We start from the raw sequence: 25,200 nt of genomic DNA, 5'->3' as shown, positions 1-25,200 counted from the left end.
GGCGGGCGGGGCGGGGCGGGGGCAAGTCCGCGAGGTCGCGCGGCGGCTCCGGGGCAGCCCCAGGGCGGCGGGGGCGGCGGGAGGCCGAGCAGGTGCGCGCCCCGGGGCGGGGGGCAGCGGCGCCCTCCAGCCCCCGGACGTTGGGGCGACGCCCCCATCTGATGCGGAAACTTGGTGCGCGGCCGCCCGGGGCCGGAGCCGGCGTCTGGCATCCGCCGCCCTCGGGCCTGACTTGCCGCGACTCTGCGGCCCCCCAGCTCCTGCCGGGCCGAGGTCGAGCGGGGCCGAGCGCGTCCTGCCTCGCCCCGCGCCGCTCCAGCTCTCGCACTCGCCCTGCTCGCACCCAGCCGCGTGTTCGCATCTCACTTTTTTCTCTCTTTTTTTCTTTTTTCCCACCCTTTGCATGAATGAACGATCGAATACACCGTGTAGTGCCGGCCGGTCGCTCGGTCGGTTCTTTTCCTAAAGCAAGTTGTTTGCGTTTGGGAATTAATCTGCTGCCACCACCCCCCCCCCCCACCTGCCCCAGCCACGGTGCCCGGAGACTGGTCGTATTTAATAGTAATTAGGGAAACGCTGTTCATCACGCAGAGGAGCGCAGCAAGATGTTCCGGGGCCTGCAGCAGCTTACTCACCGCCACCGCTCCCTCGCCTCCCACTCGCCGCTTCCAAACCAGGCGCCTGCACCCGCCTTCACTCCCACTTTTGCTCCCTGGGATAGCAGCTGCCCCGCTTGGCGCACCCCCGCTGCCATCACACTCTGGGGCCTGTGCATTGTTCTTAAAGGACATCGGTGTTAGAATGCAAGCACCTGAGGCAAAACAAGTCTTTCCCACTCCTTCAAAGTCAGGCCGGCCACGGATTTACTACTGAGCTCCTCTCTCCCTGTGCTAGGAAACTGTGCACCGTGACCCAAAGCTGCACGACCCATCGATTATGGGGTCAGATGCATGGTAACTAACTGCAGGGGCTCAGGAAGGAGAAACATCAGTAGCTGGCACGGCCAAAGACAGGAGGGCTTCTCGGAAGAAGGTCACCACCACCGCCTTGTCTGGGATGCCCATCCCTATTCTTTTTTTTTTTTTTTAAGATAGGCACACAGTGAGAGAGAGAGAGGCAGAGACACAGGCAGAGGGAGAAGCAGGCCCCATGCACCGGGAGCCCGACGTGGGATTCGATCCCGGGTCTCTAGGATCGCGCCCTGGGTCAAAGGCAGGCGCTAATCCGCTGCGCCACCCAGGGATGCCCATCCCTATTCTTACCTCTTGATAGTATGTATTAAGTAAATCCGTGTGTTGCATCTTGACGGTAACTTTGGAGGCCGGTTAAGATTCGATGGGGAAGCAGGAGCGCATGCTAAGCCCCGGGGAGGGACAAGGCATCGTGTCACCTAAGCACAGATGAGCACAGGGTGTGTCAGGGAGACGGGGGACTGGCATATGGACACGCAGCTTCACTTTTCTGTCGTTTGCAGGAGTGGTTGGAAGAACAATGCGTGTAAGTCTCTGACACCATGATATCCATCAGGCAAAGAAAAGGAGTGAAAACCACAGAAGTTCCTGAGGATAATGCGGCCCGAGAAGCCAACGTGAAGTTGGAAAATAAGTTGCCGTCTGATGGTAGGTGATTCAAATTAAAAGCAGCCCACTTTGGATGGCTTTTATTTCTGCGTATTAAAATATCACTCTCCAATAGAGTAAGAATTTGGTGAGACCTAACGCTTGATGAAACTTGTTCTAATGCCCTGATGTTTGGTTCAACAATTGATCTGATGGCAATTTGAGAATACTGTTTTTATAGTTATGATCAGAATAAAAGACAAAAGAGCTCCCATTAGAAGAACCCCTTGTTTCTCAGCTGTCTGTTCTGTAGGTTCCGGTTTTGCCAATCTTTGACTTTCTAGAATAATGCTTCCCCCCCCCCCCCCCCCCCTGCAGTTCAGATTTTAGTCTGTTTCTAGTTTTTCTGGTTTGTATATGCCGCTCACTCTAGACAGCCTAACCTCGGGAGACTTTCTCATTTCATTAAGGTATCGAAAAATGAATCAAACTTTTTTATTCCTTTTTTGAATTCCTGACATTTTCTCCTTTGGTTTGGGAAGGGAGAATGATCAGAATTTGGTAAGTTGCTTATATAAGGCAGAAGATTCTTGGAAAGCTGTACATCAAATGATTTTAATTACCAACTCCTGACTCCAGAGTCGCTTTCTGAACTAAGCGTGGTCAAGGTTTTTAAAGATAAGCATGAAAAATTCCATGTCTATCAACCATTTTTGATTGATGGAATTTACATTAATGGCAGCTATGTTAATTCTTATCAGCTCGAACTAGTAATGTGGGAGAACAGTTTATTTTACTTTTATTTTATTTTTTTAAAGATTTTGTTTATTTATTCATGAGAGAGAGAGAGAGAGGCAGAGACACAGGCAGAGGGAGAAGCAGGCTCCTCAGGGAGCCCGATGCGGGACTCGATCCCGGGACCCCAGGATCACGCCCTGAGCCAAATGCAGACGCTCAGCCGCGGAGCCACCCAGGTGTCCCTGGGAGAACAGTTTTATAAAATAAAATTAATCTGTATTGAGAGGTCATGCCATGCAGCTCCACCATTAGCAGTTTGGGACGGGAGAGAGTACTTTCTGAAGACTTAAACAATGTAACTTCAAATTTTTTTTTTTTCAATTAAAACATAATTTTGAGGATTCTTCATTTTACTGAAGTAGTATTATGTCTGGGGAAAAAAAAACCCTGTAAAGTAAAGAAAAGAAAAGAAAAAAAAAATGTTCCCACAAACCACCCTGAGACTGCCACTCCTGAAACTTGATCTTGCATCTAAATGTCTCTGCCTGGGTATAACTGGAAGCATTCATCTGTGGTTTTACAAAATTGAGATCCTAACTGTTTTGTAACTTGCTACATCCCTCTTGTTACGTAATGAACATACAGTAAGTCAATCAATGTATTTTAAAAATGTTACCATTGTAGTCATTGTGTGATGATAGCCTAATTTATTTACCTAATTCCTTGCTGAATATTTAGATGGTTTTTAACCCTTTACCTATATTAACACAACTATGATAAAAATCCTTGTGGCCAGATGTTTAAAACTTTATTTCTTTTATTATGCCTAGATTTAGAATTATTGGTCAAGTGGTATGCTCATTTTGGTAGCTTTTTACTACTTACTGCCATGTTGCATTCCAGAGAGTTTCCAAGTTATTCTTCCACCATCAGTGTTTGAAAAATAATCCTATTTTGTACCCTTATTTAAAACAGTGTTAGCATTTTTAAGCCATTAAATTGGCCAACATCTAAAAAGTTATAGTTCATTGTTTTGATTCGCATTTCTTTTCTTTTTCTTTTTTTTAAAGATTTTATTTATTTATTCATGATAGAGAGAGAGAGAGGCAGAAATACAGGCAGAGGGAGAAGCAGGCCCCATGCCGGGAGCCTGATGCGGGACTCTATCCCGGGACTCCAGGATCACGCCCTGGGCCAAAGGCAGGCGCTGAACCGCTGAGCCACTCAGGGATCCCCCACGCATTTCTTTTTTTTGAGAGAGAGAGAAAGAGAGAGCAAGCGGGGAAGGAGAGGGAGAGGAAGAGAGAAAATCCCGAGCAAGCTCACTGGCCAGCACAGGGCCCAATGCAGGGCTCAGTCTCATATCCCTGAGATTATAACCTGAGCCAGAGAAATCAAGAGTCAGATGTTCAACCAACTGAGCCACTCAGGCACCCCGACTTGCATTTCTTTAATACCAATGAATGTGAATATTTTTGTCTATTAAGTTTATTGGCCATTTTTTTCTTTTGTGTATTGCCTACTCATGTGTTAAATCTGTTTCCAACTGAAATATTCATTTCTTTAATCCTGAAAGTGTTCACTCTATATTAAGGATATTAAACTTTCTTATATGTGCTATAAATAATTTTTCCTAGCTTATGTGTCCTTTAACTTGAGTTGTGATGGATTTTTCTCCCCCTGTGTGTTTTTGAATTTTAAGTAGTCAAGCTTTTTGGTAGCTTTTAGTGAATACACCACAAATTATATGTCGACCATCGAAAAGACTTTTTGTATCTTAGACATGCAACCCATTTACTCTTCCATTTAATGAACTCAATAGGTACAGGTATTAAACTATGCCAAATACAGACCCTAGATATTAAGATGAATAAGATAATGTACTTTTTCTCGGAAAGCTCATGCTCTCTGGCAAACTGGACAAGTGAACAATTAGTCAGGTAAAAACTGTAATAAAGTATGAAAGCAAGTCTCCAGAATCACAGAAAAGAGTCCCTACTTGTCTGCTGGGACTAGGGGAAGCTTCAGCAGTGACAGGCAGCTGGAACTTAACATACCTGATAATCTGAAGTAGAACTAGTAAATTCCACATTCTCTACTGACTTAGCTATTTGTTTTATTTTTCTAAAAGGTTGTGCGAGTAGAAGGTTATGGAAACTTCTGTCATTTACAGTTGGTGGAACCGTTGCCCTTTGCATTGGACTTCTAACATCGGTCTACTTGGCTACTTTACATGAAAACGATTTATGGTTTTCTAATATTAAGGTATGGGGTTCCTCTGACCATTGTGTGATTTGCTCATCAGTGTCTCCAGTAGTTCACCATATAGATGAACGACCAAGATAATGCAGTTTTGCCATATAAAGAATCTAATGTCTTAAAAGGTTTGGACATAGCATAAAAAGACTTTCTTAGTTTAAAATAACATGAGAATTTTTGTAATCAGTGAATTTTTTTTCATTTTCGTTAACTTGCTCCAGTTATGCGGCAGTTACCCTAAACTAGTATTTTTCAACTTATACGTTGTGAAATTGATGCAGTAAATCATGAGTAACAATTTTGTTAGTTAAAATAAGATGCCAGAGATTATTATCACATACACTAGGGTTGAGAATTATTTGTGTAACAATATATGTATGTATGTGCAAACTGGGTCACAGTATGATATTTTTTTTTCTGTTGGGTACAGTAAAAAAGAAAAGAAACCAAAATCCAGTGCTCTAAACCATGAAGTCTTAATCTGTCTCCATAGATGACCTCAGTGTGTTATACCTTTCTAATCGTATATGCAGTGGTGAGAGGGTGGGGAAGCCACTATTTTTCTGAGGAAAGGAGCCATAATTTTCATCACATTGTCAGGAGGGTCCGTGACTTTTTTTTTTTGGTTCGTGACTTCCTTTTTCTTTTTTTTTATTCAGAGAGAGAGAGAGAGAGAGAGAGGCAGAGACACAGACACAGGCAGAGGGAAAAGCAGGCTCCATGCAGAGAGCCTGACATGGGACTCGATCCTGGGTCTCCAGGATCAGGCCCTGGGCTGTAGGCAGCGCTAAACCGCTGCGCCACCAGGGTTGCCCTTTTTGGGGTTCATGACTTCTTAAACACCAATTTCCTTATCCCCTTTTCTCTCTTAAACATTTCTAGGTATCTTTTAACTTGCTATAGTTTTCAGGACAAGCATATCACTTATGCAAGGAAACTTAACACATCACTGGTGTTTTTCATCTAAAGATATTTAGTTTTGATCCAAAATGTCATGATCTTTTATTTTATTTACTATGGTTTCTAACGATTAGTTGCTGATAAATGTAAAAGTCACTTTCAGAGGTCAGATATTTATCATCTATGTGAACATTCAAAAAAGTCTAAAACAGTCCTCAAAGAGCTTTCCAAAATTTTTTGAGCTTTGGTTCCATTATTGGATTGAATCTCCAAGGGAGATTACTTTGAATGACAAATTTAATTTAGAGGAATAACTTCTAATATGCTTATTTTAAAAATCTGTCATATTACTATATAGGTATAGTATGTATGTGTGCATATACCTTCATACAAATTATCATGGTAAAAGGATAATTCTTATCCTTCAGGGACAGTGGGTAGTTTTCCTTGTCAAGAAAAATTTTATCTTTTTTCTTGAAAGTGGAGTGCTTATAAACAGATTTCCTTGCACTAAAATGTATTACTTTTTCTATCCACCCAAGTATTTTGACTAGAGACTGAAATACCCCCATGTGGATATTTAGCTGAAATTAAATACTAGTAACTGTGTAGTAAGGAGAAGATAGTGAAAGAGATCACAGAACTTAATTTCAAATAGTAATTTTAGCTCCTTAAATTTTTAAGTGGCCTTGCTAGTAACCTTAAATAAATACACCCCATCATCAAGAAACCTGAGTGCCCTTGATTTTTCTCTTAAATCTTGCCAGGTTACAGTAGGCATTATACTTTTACCGAGTATTCATCGAGCTCCTTTTCTGTGGCAGTGTTACCATGCGGAACGTGGAAAGAGTAACAAAGATTAATACATTTGCCAGCAGATTTTCCGGTATCATACATTAATTCCGTAAATATATACTGAGCACTGGTAGCATGCCAGCGGGTACTGTGCTCAGTCATAGCAATAGAGCCGACTAAAACCAGGCCCCTGCCTTCAGGGAGTTTACACTCTTGAGGGTACAGGCAAGTAGGCAGACAATGACAGTCCATCCAACATCAGTACCGTCAGGGGGTAGGATAGGGTATGGTGGGAGCACAGAACAGGGGTAGCCCAACCCAACCCCTTGGAAGATCAGGGAAGGTTTTCTAGAGGAAGTACTGGTTAAGGAGACCTGAAGGATGAGAAGGGTTAACCAGACAAATTGGGGAAGAAAGGTGAATGTCCTAGGGAAGGGATATGCACGGAAGCTTTGAGAGGCAAGAGCATCGAGAGCGTTCAAGGTGTTGGAAGTAGTTCAGTCTGGCTAGAGAGGAGATGAGGAGAGAATCTACTGGGATGGTAAACAGAGAGGCCAGGTCATGAAGGAACAAGTGTCATCATCTTATTGTTTTATAAAGATGGCTCTGGCTACAGTGTGGAGAGTGGACTTGAGGAGGAATAGCACTAAAGTGAGAGGAAACCACCAAGAAAATCCAATTCAGTAGACTCAGTAATATCTGAATGTCAGCAAATGCATGTCTCCTCTGTGCCAGACACAAATCTAGGCCTGGAGAATACAGCCTTTGAATACCATATGGAACTTGATTCTGATGAGGAGGGAGAAAACAGACTAACAAAAAATAAGTACTACTTTGGAAGCCACACAGGGTATAGTTATTGGGAGGACGCTTACAATCGGGTGGGAAAGCAGACCATTTTAGAGATAAGACCTATGTCAACACTTAAATCCTGGGAAGCAACCAGTTAAGCTAAGGTCCGTGGAAAACCTCTTAAGCAGAGGGAACCAGTACAAAGGCCCTTACGTAGGACAAAACCTGTCAACCTGAGTATCAGAGAGAAGGCACATGGGGCTTTATGAACAAAGAGGAGAATGGAACCAGAGAAGAAAAGACCAGGTGTTGGAGAGAAATGAACAGAGGCAAAGCTTATTAGAAGATAGACCTGGAAAGATACAGGGATTCCTCATTTGTGTGGATGGTGATTGAGAAGGAAGAGTCCTCAGCTTTCTTTCCATTAGCAGCTGAATGGACGGGCCCATATGCCATTCACTGTGGTAATGAGCCCTGTGGGAGGAACAGATCTGGAGAGCAACAGATCTGACACCTCCTACCCAGAGGTAAGCGGGACTTGACAGGTTAAGGGCACAGTGTGCCACAAAACGGCCTCACTTTAGACACAAGTTACAAGTGTGAGGGGGTCCTCAGGCTACCCTCACTTCTGACCACCACAAATTTTGGGACACCCACTATCTCCTCAGGGTCAGTAATTCGCTAGCATGCTTCACAGAACCCTTAGGATTGCCAGTTTTCTTCTGACAAAAGGATATAAACCAGAACCAGCCAAAGGCAGAGACTCATTGGGAGTCCAGGAGGGTCCCAAACTCAGGCTTTCCACGATCCTTTCCCTGTGGAGTTAGGACACATTGTCCTCTTGGCACATTGATATGTGACACTGTGTTGAGTATGCCAACCAACAAAGCTCACCCGAGCTCTGGTGTCCAGGGTTTTTACTGGAGTTTATGTAGGTATGGTTGATCGAATCACTGGCCACAACATTGAATTCACTCTCCAGTCCCCCTTTCCTCCCCGGAGGTTGGGCCAATATCAGCTGGCTCCAAGCCCCAGCTCTCTAATCACATGGCTAGTCTTTCTGGCTTCATCAGCCCCCACCCTGAGTCATCTCCTTAAAACAGACTGTCAGATGTGGTCCTGATGAACCCACCGTGAACAACAAAGACACTATTCTCACTTGGGAAATTCGAGGATTTACTGGCTACCTCCCAGGAACCGGTGACAGAGGCCAGCCAAATTCTTTACTGGGGACAGCGAGACAGCAAATGATACATCCTTGTTTGGATACGTTATGAGTCACTTTTGAAACAGTCCAAGAAGAGAGAGATGGAGTAAAGGGAGCTGGATTCATGGATCTGGAGGCAGGAGTTCCATCTGTGTTGGAAATGGACATTTTCATATTACCAGCTTGTAGATGTGTGGGCAAGAATGTTTGAAGAGTGTGCAGAGTGAGAAAGAGACCCTAGGCTAGTTTCTGTCTGTGCCTCAGATACCATCTGGGAGAAGCTATAAAACAGGAACATCCTCGAATCTAACAGGTTTCTTTCCACCAACACCCCCGTCCCCTGAAACGTACAATCGAGCTCAATCTTACTGCAGTTTTTTTCTCTTTATTCAAGCAGTAGCTTGTAGCACAGATCTTTTTTTTTTTCCCCCTCTGTATCACAAGAGGAATCCTCAGATGTTTCAGCCATTTCTCAAACCTGATGATACCTCTGCATAGGCATTTGGTTTATTTTTCATCTTGGATTATGTAAACCCAGTGCTATCCAATGGAACTCTCTGCCATGAAGGAAATGATCTACTTCTGCACTGTTCAGTACCATAGCCACTAGCTAGATGTAGCTGTTATAAATACTTGAGAGGTGGCTATATTGCAACTGAGGAACTAAATTTTATATTTTATTTAATTTTAAAATGTGTGTACATTTTCTTTGAATAAACCAATGAAAATTCCAGCCCTTAGTGATCAGAGACATTGGGGAAAGCTCATTTTCAGAATTTATGTACCTTTAGAAGTCTACTCCTATAATTTATACCATTTTCATTTTGGGCGATTATGGGAATGTTTGGGAAGTGTAACTCTGTTTTCCTTTTGTACTTGTGGGTTATACTTAACCAAAATTACTAGGCTGTTTTTTTATGAAAATAACTTTAATCTTCTCCGGATACTTTGAATTAGTAGTAAGTATTCAGAAAGTAAAAACATTGCTTCTAAAATAGACAAATCACACATTGAGTTCATGCCTTTAGAATGATATTTTTAATGTTAGTTGCTAATCATAACAGTGTTAGTATTTGAATGTGGGAAACTCTGGACCAAAGAGCAACTTGACGTTGAAGTAGACGTTGGTTTTAAGTGGTCATAGAAAATGTGTATATACTGTCCTGTCTTAGCATATTGTTTAGTTTTAGTTTTTTATTTAAATTCCAGTTAACATACGGGGAAGTATTAGTTTCAGGTGTACAATTTAGTGATTCCTCACTTCCATACATCACCCAGTGCTCATCACAATAAACGCCCTCCTTGGTCCCCTCTCACCTACTTCACCCATCCCCACCACCACCTCCCCTCTGATAATCATCAGTTTGTTCTCTACAGTTAAGAGTCGGTTTCTTGGTTTCCCTCTCTTTTTCCTCCTACAGTCATTTGTTTTGTTTCTTAAATTCCACATATCTCTAAAATCATATGATATTTGACCTTTTCTGACTTACTTCAATTATTATTATATTCTCTAGCTCTATCCATGTCACTGCAAATGGCAAGATTTTGTTCTTTTTATGGCTGAGTAATATTCCATTGGATATACACACCACATCTTCTGTATCCATTCATCAGTCTCTGGATATTTGGGCTGTTTCCATAATTGGGCTATGTAGCTAGTGCTGCTATAAATATCAGGGCGCATCTATCCCTTTGAATGAGTGTTTTTTGCGTTCTATGGGTAAATACCTAGTAGTGTAATTGCTGGATAGCAGGGTAGTGCTATACCTCCATACTGTTTTCCAGAGTGGCTGCACCAGTTTGCTTTCCCATCAACAGTGTAAGAGGGTTCCCCTTTCTCCTGATGGAATGTCTTCTGTGTGCTTAGCAATGTTGTAGGTGCATTCTAAACATATTTTATCTGGCTGTCTCCAAAACCCCAACATTTAAACTCTGAATTGTCCTTTAAATGCTACCTGCTTTTTTGCTGCCCTTTGTTATAAACAAAACACACTAAAAGGATTCAAAGCCAATGCTCTTACTTGCCGTGCTACCCTTATGGGGCCCGGTGCATCATCAGTGCTGAATAACAGTGGTCTGTTTGGAGTCACGTTAACCTCTACAGGTGCGTGAGGCGGTATAGGCAGGGGAGAAGGGAGACAGAAACAACGGCTGCTGTGGAAGATCTGGGCTAGAACTAGAGCAGAGGGATGCAGCTTTGGGAGCTTGCCTTCAGGGAGAGGATATAGTTAGTACTGGCAAGTAGGGAGCCAGTCAGTGCATTTTTAGTGATTTTAGTAGATGCAAGAGTAAAAAATATATATAGCATGATTCTTTTTATTTTTTGAACACGTGTTTTGTTACTGCACAAACTATACCATGACAACAACAAAAAACTTTAAATAAAAAAACATTACTCAGTATTCATTTACCCTTAACAAAAACCAGTTTTCATTTTTCTCCTCCATTCTTCTTCCTGTATGTGTATATATTTTACTTTATTTATGACTCATGACCCTGAGATCAGGACCTGAGCTGAAATAAGAATCGGATGCTTAATGGATTGATTGAGCCATTCACTCACACTTAATATACTTTTTTATAATCAAATGTATTTGATGTTGCATCATATGCTTTTCCCATATATAGTTACATATTTATACAAACTTTCACAATTGTATGTAAATGATTGTTTATATAATTTATATACTTAGTTATTTCACTATGTCTATGCTCCCCAGTTTTGAGTAGATTGTTCCTAATTGTGTGGTTAAACTGTTCAAATTACTTATTACTTCCTATTTCAAAGTGGCAGTGTAGAGATGTCATTTCCTTCATTTTTTTAGAATTACCTCAAAGCAATTAAGGAAAATGAAAAACAGGTAGTCATTTTCCATCCTTGATGAAACTAAGAAAGGTCTATGGTCTGGAACCACAGTATATGAGGGAGGGCCGCCAAACCCACTAAAAGTCAAAGGAGTGTGGAAAGGTACCACAAGAGGAGTCTTAGGGCTACAGAGTTTTAGAGGAAGTCACCAGAGTCTACTTCTCTAAGATTGCTGGCATACCCTGAGGGGTGAGACTGAAGTCCCCAAGGGACCAAATGTGTGCAGTAATAACGGAAGCTTTCCTGGAGACACGCTAGCATGAAAGAGAAGTCAGCTAGGGAGGCTGAAGGGAGTAATCACAGAGACAAGCCATTTTTGTAAAAGTGGCATTTAAGAAGACCAGGATAAAGGGAGAAAACTTGTGTGTTGAACAACTCTGAGGCTGCAGATCTTGGTTGCCTAAGATGAGGAAAAGACTAAAGAGCTCAGTCTTGCAAACCACGCTGTATCACAAGAATTCTTGCTGGCCTGACTGGTTGCCCTGGCCTCTCGCCCACATAAACTTCCTTCAATTAGCTGGTTTGGTAAGAACTCACATTCAGAAATGGCTCACAATCAGGAAGGAACCAGCACAGGATCTGTACAACGGAACTGCGAGAAAAAAAAGGGAGAGGAAAACAAGAACAAATTACAGATGAAGAATAGTCACCAGAAACCATTTATTGCAGAGACATGAAGATTATGACCAAACATGTCACATTAAAAAACAAACATAATAAGCATTTGCCACCATAGAAGATGAATTCAAAGCAGGAGTGTAAGAAGGTGTATTTATACCATCTTCAAGGACACACAGGAAAGTAACGAAGGAAATGAAACAGGCATTGGCAGAACTTAGACAATAAATAGAATTAAAAGATATGACATAACAGAAATCATGACAATGTCAGAAGCAACACGCAGAAGATTAGAATCTGCAGAAGGCACAGAATGAGAAATATTGGACTGATAAAAGTAAACAAAATAAAATGAAATTAGTACAGTTAAAATAGTCGAGAGAAACTGACAGCTGATGAAGACAACAGCAAACATGCATAATTTGTCCCAAAAGAAGAGAACCAAAACAAAGAAACCAGGGAAAATCATGTTCAAAGATATAATTCAAGAAAACTCCCTGCAATGGAGCCTGCTTCTCCCTCTGCCTGTGTCTGCCTCTCTGTGTGTGTGTGTCTCTCATGAATAAATAAATAAAATCTTAAAAAGAAAAAGGAAAGATGACTTGAATCTGAACAGGGCACAGTGGCTCCAGGAAAACTTGGCCTATACCTCATTAGCTGGGTATAGTTCTGAAATTGCTGGGCTTCAACAGTAAGAAACCCCTGGACATCCAAACAGAAGATCTTACTATGAGAGAATCAGTCTGGCATCCAACTTTTCCATGGTAACATTTAATGCTTAAAGACCTGGAATGATGCCTGCGGAAGACTCACATAGGAGAATGTGGTTTATGTATTTTACTCCAGTCGTTCCATAATGTATAAAAAGCACCATACAAATTGTTTTGATTCTGAGAAATACATATTTTTTTAAGAACACCTGAAGAGATTCGTAGAGGGAAAACTTTATCCAGCTGAAAAAGAAAAGGCAAAACAGTGGCAGAAAGACTATCCATGAGGTGCAAACCTATTTAACTGTAGAACTAGCACCAAATAGTTACAGAACAAAGTATATATGATGTAAACATTGTAGTAACACCTAGCAGTGTTATTACTATGAAGTAGTAACAGAATAACAGTGTAATAATAAGTTAGAGAGGAAAGAAAAGAAGGTAGAAGATGGTGGAGGAACCTATTTATTTTTATAGATAGAAGCCAAGTTTCGTTTCAAACTGAAGTCAACGGGCACCTGGGTGGCTTAGACGTTAAGCATCTAATCTCAGCTCTGGACTTGATCTCAGAGTTATGAGTTCCAGCCCCACCTGGGACTCCATGCTGGGGGTGGAGCCTACTTAAAAGTCAATCAATCAAATACTCAAGAAACATATATAGTGTATATAAAAGAAAATTCCAAAAAAAATTATCAAGTTCAAATTGGGTAGCGGAGAACTATAAATTTCATGAGATCGTCATTATTTTAGAAACTCAGTAGATACTCTCCAAAAAAGTAGAGAATTAAATTATCCTTCAAAGTTATAAAAGTAACTCGTAGAACAAAAAACATAAACCTTCCAAATTAAAAGACACACAGATCATATAATAAAGGATTTGTTCTAAAAAGTAACAAAAAATATGATACAAATGTATTAACACAAATATGTCAAAATATTTTTGTGTAATTGTCTGCTTTACTCACTTGATAAAAACTCTATCACAAAGAAAAATGCAAATCACATACTATATTCATAAGGTACTTCTAGAACAAAGTTCCTTAGAAGGACTTTAGACCAGAGGTAGATAAGGACTTGCTGAAGTATTTCCCTAAAAGGGGTGAGAGGGAAGTCTCAGAAAGTGTTAAATGAAGCAAAGAAGGGCAATTTTTCAGAGATAAACATGCTGACCACAGGACTACCTGTGTGTCAGATAACTTGCCAATATTTATAAAGCAAAAGCCACAGGAAATAAAAGAAGAAACAGAAACATATTAATACTGGGTTTTAATTCTTTCTAAAAAAAAAGCAAATGGTCAAAAATAAAAATATAGACAACCTAAGAAAAATAATGAATAAGAGATCTAATCTATAAATATCTAAAGACAGAATGTTCTTTTCAAATATCCATAGAAAGTTAACGAAGACATTGATATATTAAAACATTGGGAAAATCTCAGATCCAGAAATACAGACTGTATCCAAAAATACAGTATATCTTTATCACAACTTGGCTTGATCCTGACTTTGGGGTTAATGGTCACAGACTCTCATTATACTTTTAATTTATTCATTCATTTAAATAAAAACTAAAGATAACTTTTAAAAAAGGTCACTTTCTAGAAATCTAAAAATATTTCATAACTTTTTGGTCACGGGAAATTAAAACTGAATTTATAGAAGTTATAAATGAAATCTAGAAAATTATGAAAACCATATTTCAGGACTAGGAAATACAACTTAGAGCAATATTCAGAAGAATTTATAGTCTTAACTGTTATATTAGGAAATATGAATGAATAAACAAATGAATTCCACTTACAAAGTTGGAAAGTAAAAATCTAGGGGCAGAAAGAAGGATAAAAGGTAAAAGGAGACATTAATCAACCAGAAAGCAGGAAAATAATTAATAAATGAATGGTTATTTGGGGAGTGAAAAATAGGGGTAACGATGAGGTAGGAAATACAAATAACCAAAATAAAAAGTAACAGAGAAATACAGAGATCATGAAATGTCCTAGCAGAGAAATAACTACAGAGACCATAAAATAGGAAAGAGCCACACAAGTCTATTTTGTTTGATCCAGTGCAAGTTGGATAAAGGGATGAAACATGATTTTCTAGAATATAAATTATCAGAACTGGCCCCAGAAAATATAATTATTTTTGCAGATGTTTTAGAGAAAACTTGCTAAAGAGCTATCCATCCTACACCCCCTTAAGAGCAGACCCCATTGATTTTATGGAGGAATTTTACCAAACTCTTAGCCAAAATATTCCAGTTCTAATTCAGCCATTCTAGAACACCAAAGAGAAAACTTCTAACTTATTTTTATAATCAGGTATAACATACCAAAACTAAGGATCAGAATGTAACTACAGTCAATTTTCCTTAATTCTCAGCAGTTCTATTCTACAAGCCACTGAGAACACTGAATTAGAGAATACTGAACCATTACTCCTGGGGTAGTACGGTTGTGTGTGTGTGTATCACATAGATCTTAAATTCTAAAAACTCTTCCTGGTAGTTTCTATTTTCTTTATTTTACAAAATGAGGTTCAGGATTGTTAAGTGACTTGCCTAAGGCTACGCCACTAAGAGGTACCAGAGTTGAATTCAGACCCCATCCATCTGGTCCCAGAGCTGGGGCATCACTCGGTGTGTTGCACTGCCCCTTACTGTAGTCACCTTCTGATCATTTCTGTGTGAGTGCTGGAACAAGAGGCAGAGCACAGCTGGGAACTGTGCACATTAGGGAACGGAAATTTTCACTGCTCTGCACATGGCTGCAAAAGCACAGCAAGTATTAATTTTGTCAGTTTTGTTGTTACAGATTTTAGCTAGTAAGCAGATTTGCAAACCAGAAATCTGAATAATGAGAATCAATTGTATATAATCTAGATAATATTAAAAAAAAAAAAACAAAGCTCAGAGACTAAGCCCACATACATATATATTGAACCAAAAATTCTAGTTAATACTAATAAAGAGAATCTAGTTGCATATCAAAAGTATAATGTACCATGAAAAAGTCATTTTTATGCCAGGAAACTAAAGGAAGTTGTTGGGAAATCTAGTGATATACTTGTTTGCTATGTCAGTACTTCAGAAGATGCAAAAAAAGGTATTTGAAAAAAAATCTAACATCATTTCCTTGTAACATATGTAACTTAAAATTAAGAATAGACCAGATGAGCCCATTACATCACTGGAATAAAAGACAAAAAACATGTGATTATCTCAGAAGACACAGAAAAAGCAGTTGGCAGGGGGATCCCTGGGTGGCTCGGTGGTTTGGCGCCTGCCTTTGGCCCAGGGTGTGATCCTGGAGTCACAGGATCGAGTCCCACATCGGGCTCCCTGCGTAGAGCCTGCTTCTCCCTCTGCCTTTCTCTCTGTGTCTCTCATGAGTAAATAAAATCTTTAAAAAATAAAAAAAGCAGTTGGCCAAATTCAGCAACTCTTCACAATAAAAAACACTCAACAGACTAGAAGTAGAGAACTTGAGCCTCCTAAAGGGCATCTGCCCCAAATCCCACAGCTAACATCATATTTAATGGTGATAAATTGAAAGCTTTCCCCCTCAGATTAGGAACAAGACAAGGATGTCTGTTCTAGCCACTTCTATTCAACATTCTACTAGAGGTCCTAGTCAGGGTAATTAGGCAAGAAAATGAAACAGAAGGCTCCAAATTGGCGAGGAAGAAGTAAAACTGTCTCTGTGATAACATGATCTTCTATATAGAATCCACTAAAAAAACTATTAGAATTAATAAATGGGTTTGTCAAGACTTCAGGATACAAGATCAATATACAAAAACTAATTACGATATTTGTATATAGTAGCAATGAGCAAACCAAAAATGAAATTAAAATAGAGTCATTTACGGTAGCAACAAAAGCATAGGATACTTTGAGCAAAAGAAGTCAAAACTTGAACCATGTTCGTGAATTGGAAGACAGTATTAAAATGGCAAGTTGGTGTTCAGATTCAACGTGATCCCTCCCAAAATCCCAGGGATGTTTTTGCAGAAATTGACAAGCTGACCTTAAAATTAATATGGAAACTGAAAGGACCCAGAATAGCCAACGCAGTTTTGAAAAAGAAGAACAAAGTTGGAAGACTCACACTTCCTGATTTCAAAATTCACTATAAGGATACAGTAATCAAGACAGTGAGTACTGGCATGAGGATAGATGAAGTAGAATTGAGAGTCCAGAAATAAACCCTTACATTTATGTGCAGTTGATTTTTCAACAAAGATAACAAGACAATTAAATGAAGAAAGAATAGTCTACAACAAAGGATCTGGGGATAACTGGATATTCATGAGCAAAAGAAGGAAATTGGATCCTTTTCTCATGTATACACACACAGATTAACTCAAAGTGGATCAGAGACCTAAATGTAACTATGAAGCTTCTAGAATAAAACATGAATAAATCATTATGGCTTTGGGTTAGGCTAAGCCATCCTAGATACAACACCAAAAGCACAAGTGATTAAAGAAAAATAGTTAAATTGGACTTCCTCAAAATTAGAAAGTTTTGTGCTCTGAAGCATACAATCAAGAAAATGAAAAGGCATCACTTAGAATGGGAGAAAATATTTATAAATCATATACCATGTAAGGGATTTGAATCTAGAATCTACAAAGAACCATAACTCAATAATAATAATACAGCTCAATTTTTTTTTAATGAACAAAGGACTTGGATAGATATTTTTCCAGAGATGAACTACAGATGGGCAAAAAGCCGATGAAAAGATGCTCAGCATCTTTAGCCTGTCAGGGAAATTCTAATCAAAACCAAGATGAAATAACACTTCACATCCACTGGCAAGGCTGTAATAAAAAGAAATGTAATAACAAGTGTTGACAAGGGTGTGGAGAAATTGGAACCCTTCTACACTGCTCATGGGAATGTAGAATGGTGCAAACACCTTGGGGAATGGTCTAGCAGGCCCTCAGACACTGAAACATAGTTATCGTATGATCTTAGCAATTCTCCTAAGGAAATACGCAAGGAAAATGAGAAAACACCCACACAAAAACTTGCACATGAATATTCATAACAGCATTTTTCATAATAGCCAAAAAGGGGAAACAACCCTAATGTCAAATAATGGCTGAATGGATGAGTAAAATGTGGCATACTCATAGAATGGACTATTATTTGGCAGTTTTGCAGAGAATTGATGATACGTGCTACGTTAGAGGAGCCTTGAAAACATGCTAAGGGAAAGAAAGAGGTACAAAGGACCACGTATTGTATCATTTCATTAATACTAAATGCCTGGGAGAGTCAATCTAAAGAGATAGAAAGTAGATTAGTGATTGCCCAGGGCTAGAAAGCATGAGGGATTTCCAGGGTGACAACTCAGAGGTGTGGTGTTCCTTTTTAGGGGGAATAGTCTAAAATTGATTCTAGTGATGCACGCATAACTTTCTGAATATAGTAAAAGCCAATGACGTATACTTTAAATGGGTGAATTGTATAGTATGTGAATTCTGTCTCAGTAAAACTTAAAAAAAAATAGATACATCCTTTTCTTAAATATAGCATGCATACATTTCAGACCAAATGCTAAGACCTTACCCATTAGGGAAACACTAGAGCAGTGCTATCTAGTAGAACTTTCTATGAGGATGAAAAGTTCGTCGTGCTATATTCATGCTCTAGCCATTAGCTAAATGTGTTCAGGAACTGAGAAACTACGTTTTTCATTTTAAGTAAGTCGTTGGCACACATGGCTAGAGGCATCATGGCATTAGAAGCATATCCCAAACCAAAGCTGCCTGTTAGCGCTGTTTAACATGGCTTTGGAGGTACCGGCAACGTAAACATGAGAAGTAAAAAGAACAATTGGAAAGGAGGAGGTCACATTATTTGCAGATCACGTCGTTACATACCTGGAAACCGTAAGAATAATCTGAAAAAAATTATTACAAGTAGTAGGAAAACTCAGAAAGTAGCAGAGACTGAATCCAAAATTAAATACACAGACCCCTAAATATTTTATTTTTAAAATGTGTCAAAGTGAAACTAATAGGGAAGGAAGACCTCAAATGTGCTTTTTAAAAAGTGCTCTCTGGCAGTCCCAGTCCACTTCCTTTGTCTGTTTACCCCCCAGCTCTCCCGGGGTGATTAACCCTTTCTTCCCTCTTTTCTCCCCGCCAGACCGTCCCCAGTGTTGACTGTCAGCTGCACGTTGCTTCCCATTTCACTGTAGAGGGGAACCCGCTGCCCTCCTAGGTCCTCTGGTGGGGTCCTGTTCGTTGAGCTGACAAAAGACAGATTAAGAGAGAAGCAGACAAATGTAATACTAGTTCTGCGTGACACTAGAACCTTCAGAAGGAAATGGAGACCTGCAGAAGTGGTTAAACCCGCGCGTTTTTATACTAGATTTGACCAAGAGTAGGAAGCTGGATAATATAATAGGACCAAAAGGTATGAGCTAGGGGTGGGCCAGCGGGGTGAGCTTAGCAAGGCCTGTTTGTTCAGACTCCTGTCCTGCCCCTCCATCTCCGGAGATAAGGATGGTCTTTTCCTCCTGGTGTGGGGAGTACAGCTTTCACAAGAGTCTTAGGACCTGCTTCAGGGGAGAGGTCAGAGGGTCCTTCCTGCACCTGCCACTTCTCGAATCCCTTCAGCTTCAAACACCCGCAATGCCAACGTGCCATATTAGGAGGTAGCAGATCCTGAGCCCTGTCACCTGAGGAGGGGAAGCAAGCTGAAGAGACCTTCCTCGTGCACCCACCCCCCGTCTGCGTGGACGTGTGCCGACTTGGTCCCCACAGGTGTGGACCCTCTCCCCTGCCTTCTCCCAAATTACATCACTCCAGCAGTTGGGTCTGTATTGCCTTCTCCCGTGGCAGGTGGGGGGGGTGCTGTTGGAGCCCCACTTTCCCTTTCAGCCACTGTCCCGTTGTTGTCCCCTTCCCACGCAGATGCCTAGAGTTTGTGGGCCGGGAGCCTCTGTCCCCCCTTCCCGCGCCCTGTCTTGAGCCCACCCCGGTCAGGCTTCGGCACAAAGTTCCGGCTAATGTCACGATGCCCTCCAGGTTGCTGGATTTAGTGGTCCTTGCCCGGTCCTCGTCTTCCTCGGGCTCCGCGGCTTTCCCTGCCCCCGGGACACGTGTTCTGGATTCACTCCTACCTCCGCAGCTGATTCTTTGGCTCCTTTGCAGGCTCCTCCTCAGCCTTCTGACTTCTCGTTGGCAGAGGACCCAGGACTTGGCTCTGTTCTTCTGTCTGCGTTGAGAGCAATCTTTAAATACCGTCTCTGTGCTGATGGCACCCAGATGTCTCTCCCCTGCCCGGACCGCTCCCCTGAACTCCAGACTTGCATACCCCGCGCCTCCTCGGCCGCCTGAGTTCGGGTGGCCGGTGGGCACTTAACACCCCCCACCCCAGGCACCTGACCGGCCCTGCCCTCCGGTGCTCCTCTGTGTGGCTCCATCTCTGTGACTTGCAGCTTCATCCTCCAGTGGCTCGGGGTTTCTGCCCTCGCACGGTCCTGGTCCCCAAGGCCCACCTTATAACCTCAGGTCACGGTATCTAGAACGTGATGGCCTCTCACATCCTAATCCCCACCTGGCTTATTACGGCAGCTCCCTCCTGCTCCGGATCCTTCACAGCCCGCCTCTGCGTGTCTGAAGCCACACTCTGACCTCCCCCTCCACTCCTGCACACACACCTAGCTCAGAGTACAAGCCTGCAGTCCTTGTCACCTGCCAGCGCCCGGTGTCTGAGCCCACGTCACCTCTCAGACTATCCAGCCCTCCGGCGCCCTGACCCTCCTTGCCCCCTCCAGCTCGGACCACACTGCCTTCCTCATGGTTCTCCAGGGTGTGTGTTGGCTGCCCTGTCTGGTGAGCAGGCTCTCCTGCAGGTGGCTCACTGCCTCGCCTCCTCAGATCTCTGTTCAGTTGTCCCTGCATTGATCCAGCCTTACCCCCTCACCTGCAAGATCACAGCACCACCCATCCCTCGCCACCCCCTTCTCTGCCTTCTCATATTCTGCTTGTTTGCTAAACAAGCAAATTCATCCCTCTCTTCTACATTATAAATTCGGTGAAGACAGAGATTTGTGTCTCTTTTGTTCCCTGCTGGGTCTCCTAGCAGGAGAATGCTTGTCACTTTTTGGTCATTATCTGTCTGTTGAATGAATGAATGAATGAATGAATGAATGGGAAGATAGAGGAAACAGACCAATGAGAAGCACAGAATCCACTGGGGCTGGGTTAATAGTTCAGGCAAAAGGCTCTTCCTTCCTTCTAATTGATACCTTTCCTTGAATTGTCATTTTCCTTTTTAAAAAATGCATTATTCCTTCTCATTGAAACATAAACCCCTTGGGATCAAAGACCGAAGTTTCACACCTTTGATTCCCCAGCAAATAAATGTTGAGTGATAAGGAAAGATCATTCTCATTTGGCTAAAAAAGCACTCCTGTCACTCAGTTTTTACCAATCTTGTACAATTTACGGTAGTATTTTCTCTGTTATTGTCACATTTGCTTGGTATCGCAGACTTTGCATATCTTCTCACTGAATGCTCTTGCTAAGTAAGCAAAGACTCTTTAGAATAAAGAGGGTGAACCCGTGAAGCGGGGACTGTGGTGGTACCAGGACTGGCGGTGGCTTCTGTGCGAGCCCAGTGGGTGCACGGTCTCTTCAGCAGCCGTCTAACCCCCCACACGCTGCTTGGCAGCTCTCACCCATCAAGGCATTAATCAACTCTAGGGCAAGAATCATTCCATTCCAACAGATGGACAGGAATCTAACCAGACCATAAACCACGTACGCGCCATAAATGTGTTTGCTAAGGGCATGATTCCCAGCACAAAGCTTCAAGAACAGCTGTCTTATCGTGAGCTACTGTTCCTTGGTGAGATGATTTGTTACCTAATTCTGAGACGGATTACATGTACAAAGTTAATCTTTCCATGGCTTCCCCGCCACCAGCAGCCTAGTTATTTTGGGTGAAGCTTTTGTAAACAGAAGTTACTTACATGAGATTTAAAAAAAAGGTAATGAGAGGTTTCCTTTGGCGGTTTTGATGTCATATGTCTACAAGGGGTTGTTATGTTTTGTGTGTTTCTAGGGGATGCAAATTATTAATTGTGAGCAGTCATTTTTTTATAACGCTTTTTCCTTTTAGTATTTCTGTTAATGCACTATATAAACTACTACTTAAATATAACTACTTACTTTTTAGCTGTACAGTTCCGTAAAGACACAATGCTTCCATCTATTTCTTTCTGTCATTATCTTCAGAAAAGATGTTTTCATTCTCCCAACATTGCTTTCCCTGTGGAACCGATGCAAATTAAAATATGAAGTATTTGTTCATTTTGCATTCTTTAGAGGGTAACTTCTATTGGTGTACATTTTCACTGGCACAATCCACCAGGCAAAGTATAAATTGCTGTAAAACTGGAAAAGTGTTTGAATGAGTAAAGCAGATGTTCTCTTAGCATGAAGCAGATGTAAAACTTGCAAGTGTCTGTCTAATAAAGTATAGCATTTGGTTCCATACAGCTGGTGCCAAGATTACCAATTAATCATGTTTGAATGCTTTTTTACTAATTAGGACCCCCTCTGTTCTTTACACATTCCGGGTATATTAAAGAGAGGGGTGGAGCACCAAAGCTTTCTACCTTTGTACCTTTTATTCCCCATCTTTATGAGGTCAGTCTTCTTTTATCCTTAGAACTGCGTTGGATATGAAGCCCCCCTTCATGTGAATGATTGATCCGGCTCTCTAGTTTGATTTGGGGATACGGGTTTGACATTAGAATATTCCATTGAAGACAGCCGTACTTTGAACACTTTAAGGCAGCTGGAGAGAAGAAAAGGAATGTAATTAGACTTAATGGGGTTTTTTTTCCTTATTTGCATGAACAAAAGCTAACATTTGCTCAGTTAACGTCTATTCACAGCCTCTGTGGCTACTTGACCAAGTAGGAGTGGGAACACTGTAGAAGCAAGTGATACCAGTTTAGTTTTATGTTATGAAAAGCATGAGAGCAGTTTTTCTCAAAAATTAAAGATGAATGGATTAACATGACTGTTAAGAATTGCCTTTACCACTGTGAAAGATACAGCACAAAACAGTAGCAAATGCAAAAACTGAAAGAGCCCTGTTGCTGTATGTTGTCCTTTTTATTAGCAAGCGTGCTAATGAAAGTAAACCTCAGAACCTGGCTGGGCCTTTCTTCCATGTTTGATTTCCCCAAGATAAGCCTGCTCCCCATGGAAGGCAGCTCATTATGTAAGGTTTGCTACTCTGCTCCTCCCTCCGGGTTTTTTTTTGTTTTTTTGTTTTTTTAAAAGAGTTCACAATGATAAAACATACGTTTGTTTCTCAAGGTCAATAATTGGGTATTTATACTCAAATAACCGAGTACTTCTTCAGTGCTTCATTCATGAGTCAACTCACTTTTTTTTAAAGGGTAGGAGAAATATTTAAACAGTAGAAGCAGTACATGGAAAAAAAAAAAAAGCAATACATGAAATAATTTCAGGCCTGAAGGTAAATAGCATGAGTGGTTCTTTTCATGAAATGTTTATTACAGTTTGAAAAATAGTTGGAGGTAGGAAAAATAACAAAGGTATGTTAAAAGAAGCCTATCCCATAGAACATACTGTATTTCGTGTTTTATCATCTTCCCCCAGTAAGGTTGGGTTTATGGAAGCGGGATCTGCTATGGTAGGAAAAACAGAGATGGAAATACACATTAGACAGTGCGTGCCAGATTCTAGAGCCTGGCTTTTTGAACACTGGTGTAAAAGAATCTGTAATGACAGAAATGATCATTTTCATTCATTTATACTGTTTTATAAATATATGAAATACAGAATCTAAGAATATTAATATGATTATTCCAGAATGTCTTCCCCATCCTCACCACCAGTTGCCTCCAGATTTAGTTAATGATTTAACTTTTAAATTTCATAAAAGCATCTTAACAGCCAAATTGACTAGTGGCTGTCACTTTAAATTTTCAGTTCTTCTAAAATTGAATACTTACTTAAAAGTAGTTTAATATTTCTTGTATCCATTTGCCTACAGGAGCACCTTTCCGCGAGATGACTCTTGTCAATATAAAATTCACATGTAAAAGGTCTGCCCCATTTCACTAAGAATACCTACAGTCTTAGAATAAACCAAATTATTAATCTTATATAATACCATTAGCTTTTAGGTAGGTGTCTAATGCAATTATAGTTCTTTTCATTCGGAAGTTTTTTTATACTGTCCCTATTTTGATTCTCACTAGTATTACATAAGACTGGTGGCATTTTTTTTTAAGTTTTAATTTGTGTGAAATAAAAGAAGATCGTTAACTGTGAAACATCAGCGTAAATGGAACTAGTTGTCTCCATTTTGTAAAAACGGTTTGTTACGGAAAAATCTTAAACATCCACATAAGTAGAGAGAGTCACATAATATAAACTCCTGTAAATCCCATCCAGCTTCAACGATGACCAGCCTCCTATTGTTATTGATGGCCAAGATTTTGTAAGACTATGTTTTGAGAGGTTTTGGGTTTTTTTTTTTTTTCCTTTGAAGTTGTAGTTCTGGATCCTGTTTCTGCTGTGACAATAGATGTTTTAAACAAAAAAAAAAACACAAAACGAGGTCATGTAAACCCAGTAGACCTAACTTTATTTCAGGAAGTGGAGCGAGAAATCTCATTCAGAACAGAATGTGGACTGTATTACTCCTACTACAAGCAAATGCTGCAGGCTCCAACGCTCATGCAAGGTAATTACAGCAAAGAGCTTTGCAGGGACCTGCTTCGTCCTTCTCAGTTATTTCCGCCAAGCCTACTTGTGCACTAAAGCATCTCAAATGCTTTATAGAACTTGTGTACTTTGTCTTTAAACTCGTGTAGTGTTTCCTGCTAACATAACCAGCGTTTTGCTCTGGAAGAAGTTCTCCAAGACCTCCCGTAACTCCCCTCCAGGCAACTCCATCCCCAAACTCATCTGTTGGCAATTTCTTGGTTTTGCTGCTGATTTTTTTCACGGTCGTTTGGAAGAGGTCTTCGCAAGGGAAAGGAGTATTGTCTGAAAACAGGAGGCACTTTGGTCAAACAAAAATTACAGTTGTTCTCGGTGTCCCCATCCAGTCCTTTATTTGGCAGTTGCCACTTTACCACATTTTCACTGCTTGTGAGTGGTTTAGAGCCCATACGTCACCTTTACCTTGAGTCTGCTGATAGAAGCCCCAGAAAGGATCTCTCCTACTTCCTGTGTGCTTGCTGTGCTCCACACGAGCACACATGACAGAGACATTTGCTAGGTTTTGCTTGGATTCGGATACGTTTTTGGCAAGAATCCGTCATGGGTGATGTTTTGCACTTCTAATTCTATCACAGTGGGAGACATGAAATGTTGGTTATCTTTCTTTTTGCACCAGAAGTATTAGTCAGTTGGTTCCTGTGTAGATAGCCAGGCTCCCCCGTAATAAGGTTAATTACCCCTCAGCCTGTCACTTAATGGTCTTAGCAGCCCTTGATGCTTATTGCCTCTGTCCCTTATATCAGTAGTTACAAAAGTGACCTTCTGCCTCCCTCTTGTATTTGTCAGCTGGAACTCTGTTATTTAAGAAACCTTTTTCTCCTCAATTGTGTGATGACCCTGAGGAACGATTTATACAACAAAGACAGGATAGATGTTGATTTTCTTTCCCCAGACAGTTGATCCTCATTATTCACGGAGTCCATATTTGCAAATTCACTTACTCACTAAAATCTGCTT

At 40.9% G+C, this 25,200-nt stretch overlaps 1 protein-coding gene across 5 annotated transcripts in view; it reads left to right on the top strand.

The window, feature by feature from the left end:
• Positions 1-25,200, top strand: part of DPY19L3 (dpy-19 like C-mannosyltransferase 3) — a 69,554-nt gene that overhangs the window by 323 nt on the left and 44,031 nt on the right. For 3 of the 5 annotated variants that reach the window (XM_041743203.1, XM_041743202.1, XM_041743199.1), the window contains exons 2-4: positions 1,475-1,619; positions 4,429-4,562; positions 24,112-24,202. In XM_041743203.1, coding sequence (XP_041599137.1) covers positions 1,514-1,619; positions 4,429-4,562; positions 24,112-24,202 — 331 coding nt within the window. In that variant the 5' untranslated portion in view covers positions 1,475-1,513. Of the gene's footprint in view, positions 1-837; positions 954-1,474; positions 1,620-4,428; positions 4,563-24,111; positions 24,203-25,200 lie in introns of those variants that run through there. The other 2 variants (XM_041743200.1, XM_041743204.1) reach the window with 2 other exon arrangements.

The sequence above is a fragment of the Vulpes lagopus genome, chromosome 2, assembly GCF_018345385.1.
Source record: "Vulpes lagopus strain Blue_001 chromosome 2, ASM1834538v1, whole genome shotgun sequence".
In the NCBI taxonomy this organism is placed as follows: domain Eukaryota; kingdom Metazoa; phylum Chordata; class Mammalia; order Carnivora; family Canidae; genus Vulpes; species Vulpes lagopus.
Note: the sequence above shows the minus strand (reverse complement) of the source record. Positions and strands in the feature narration are given on the sequence as shown.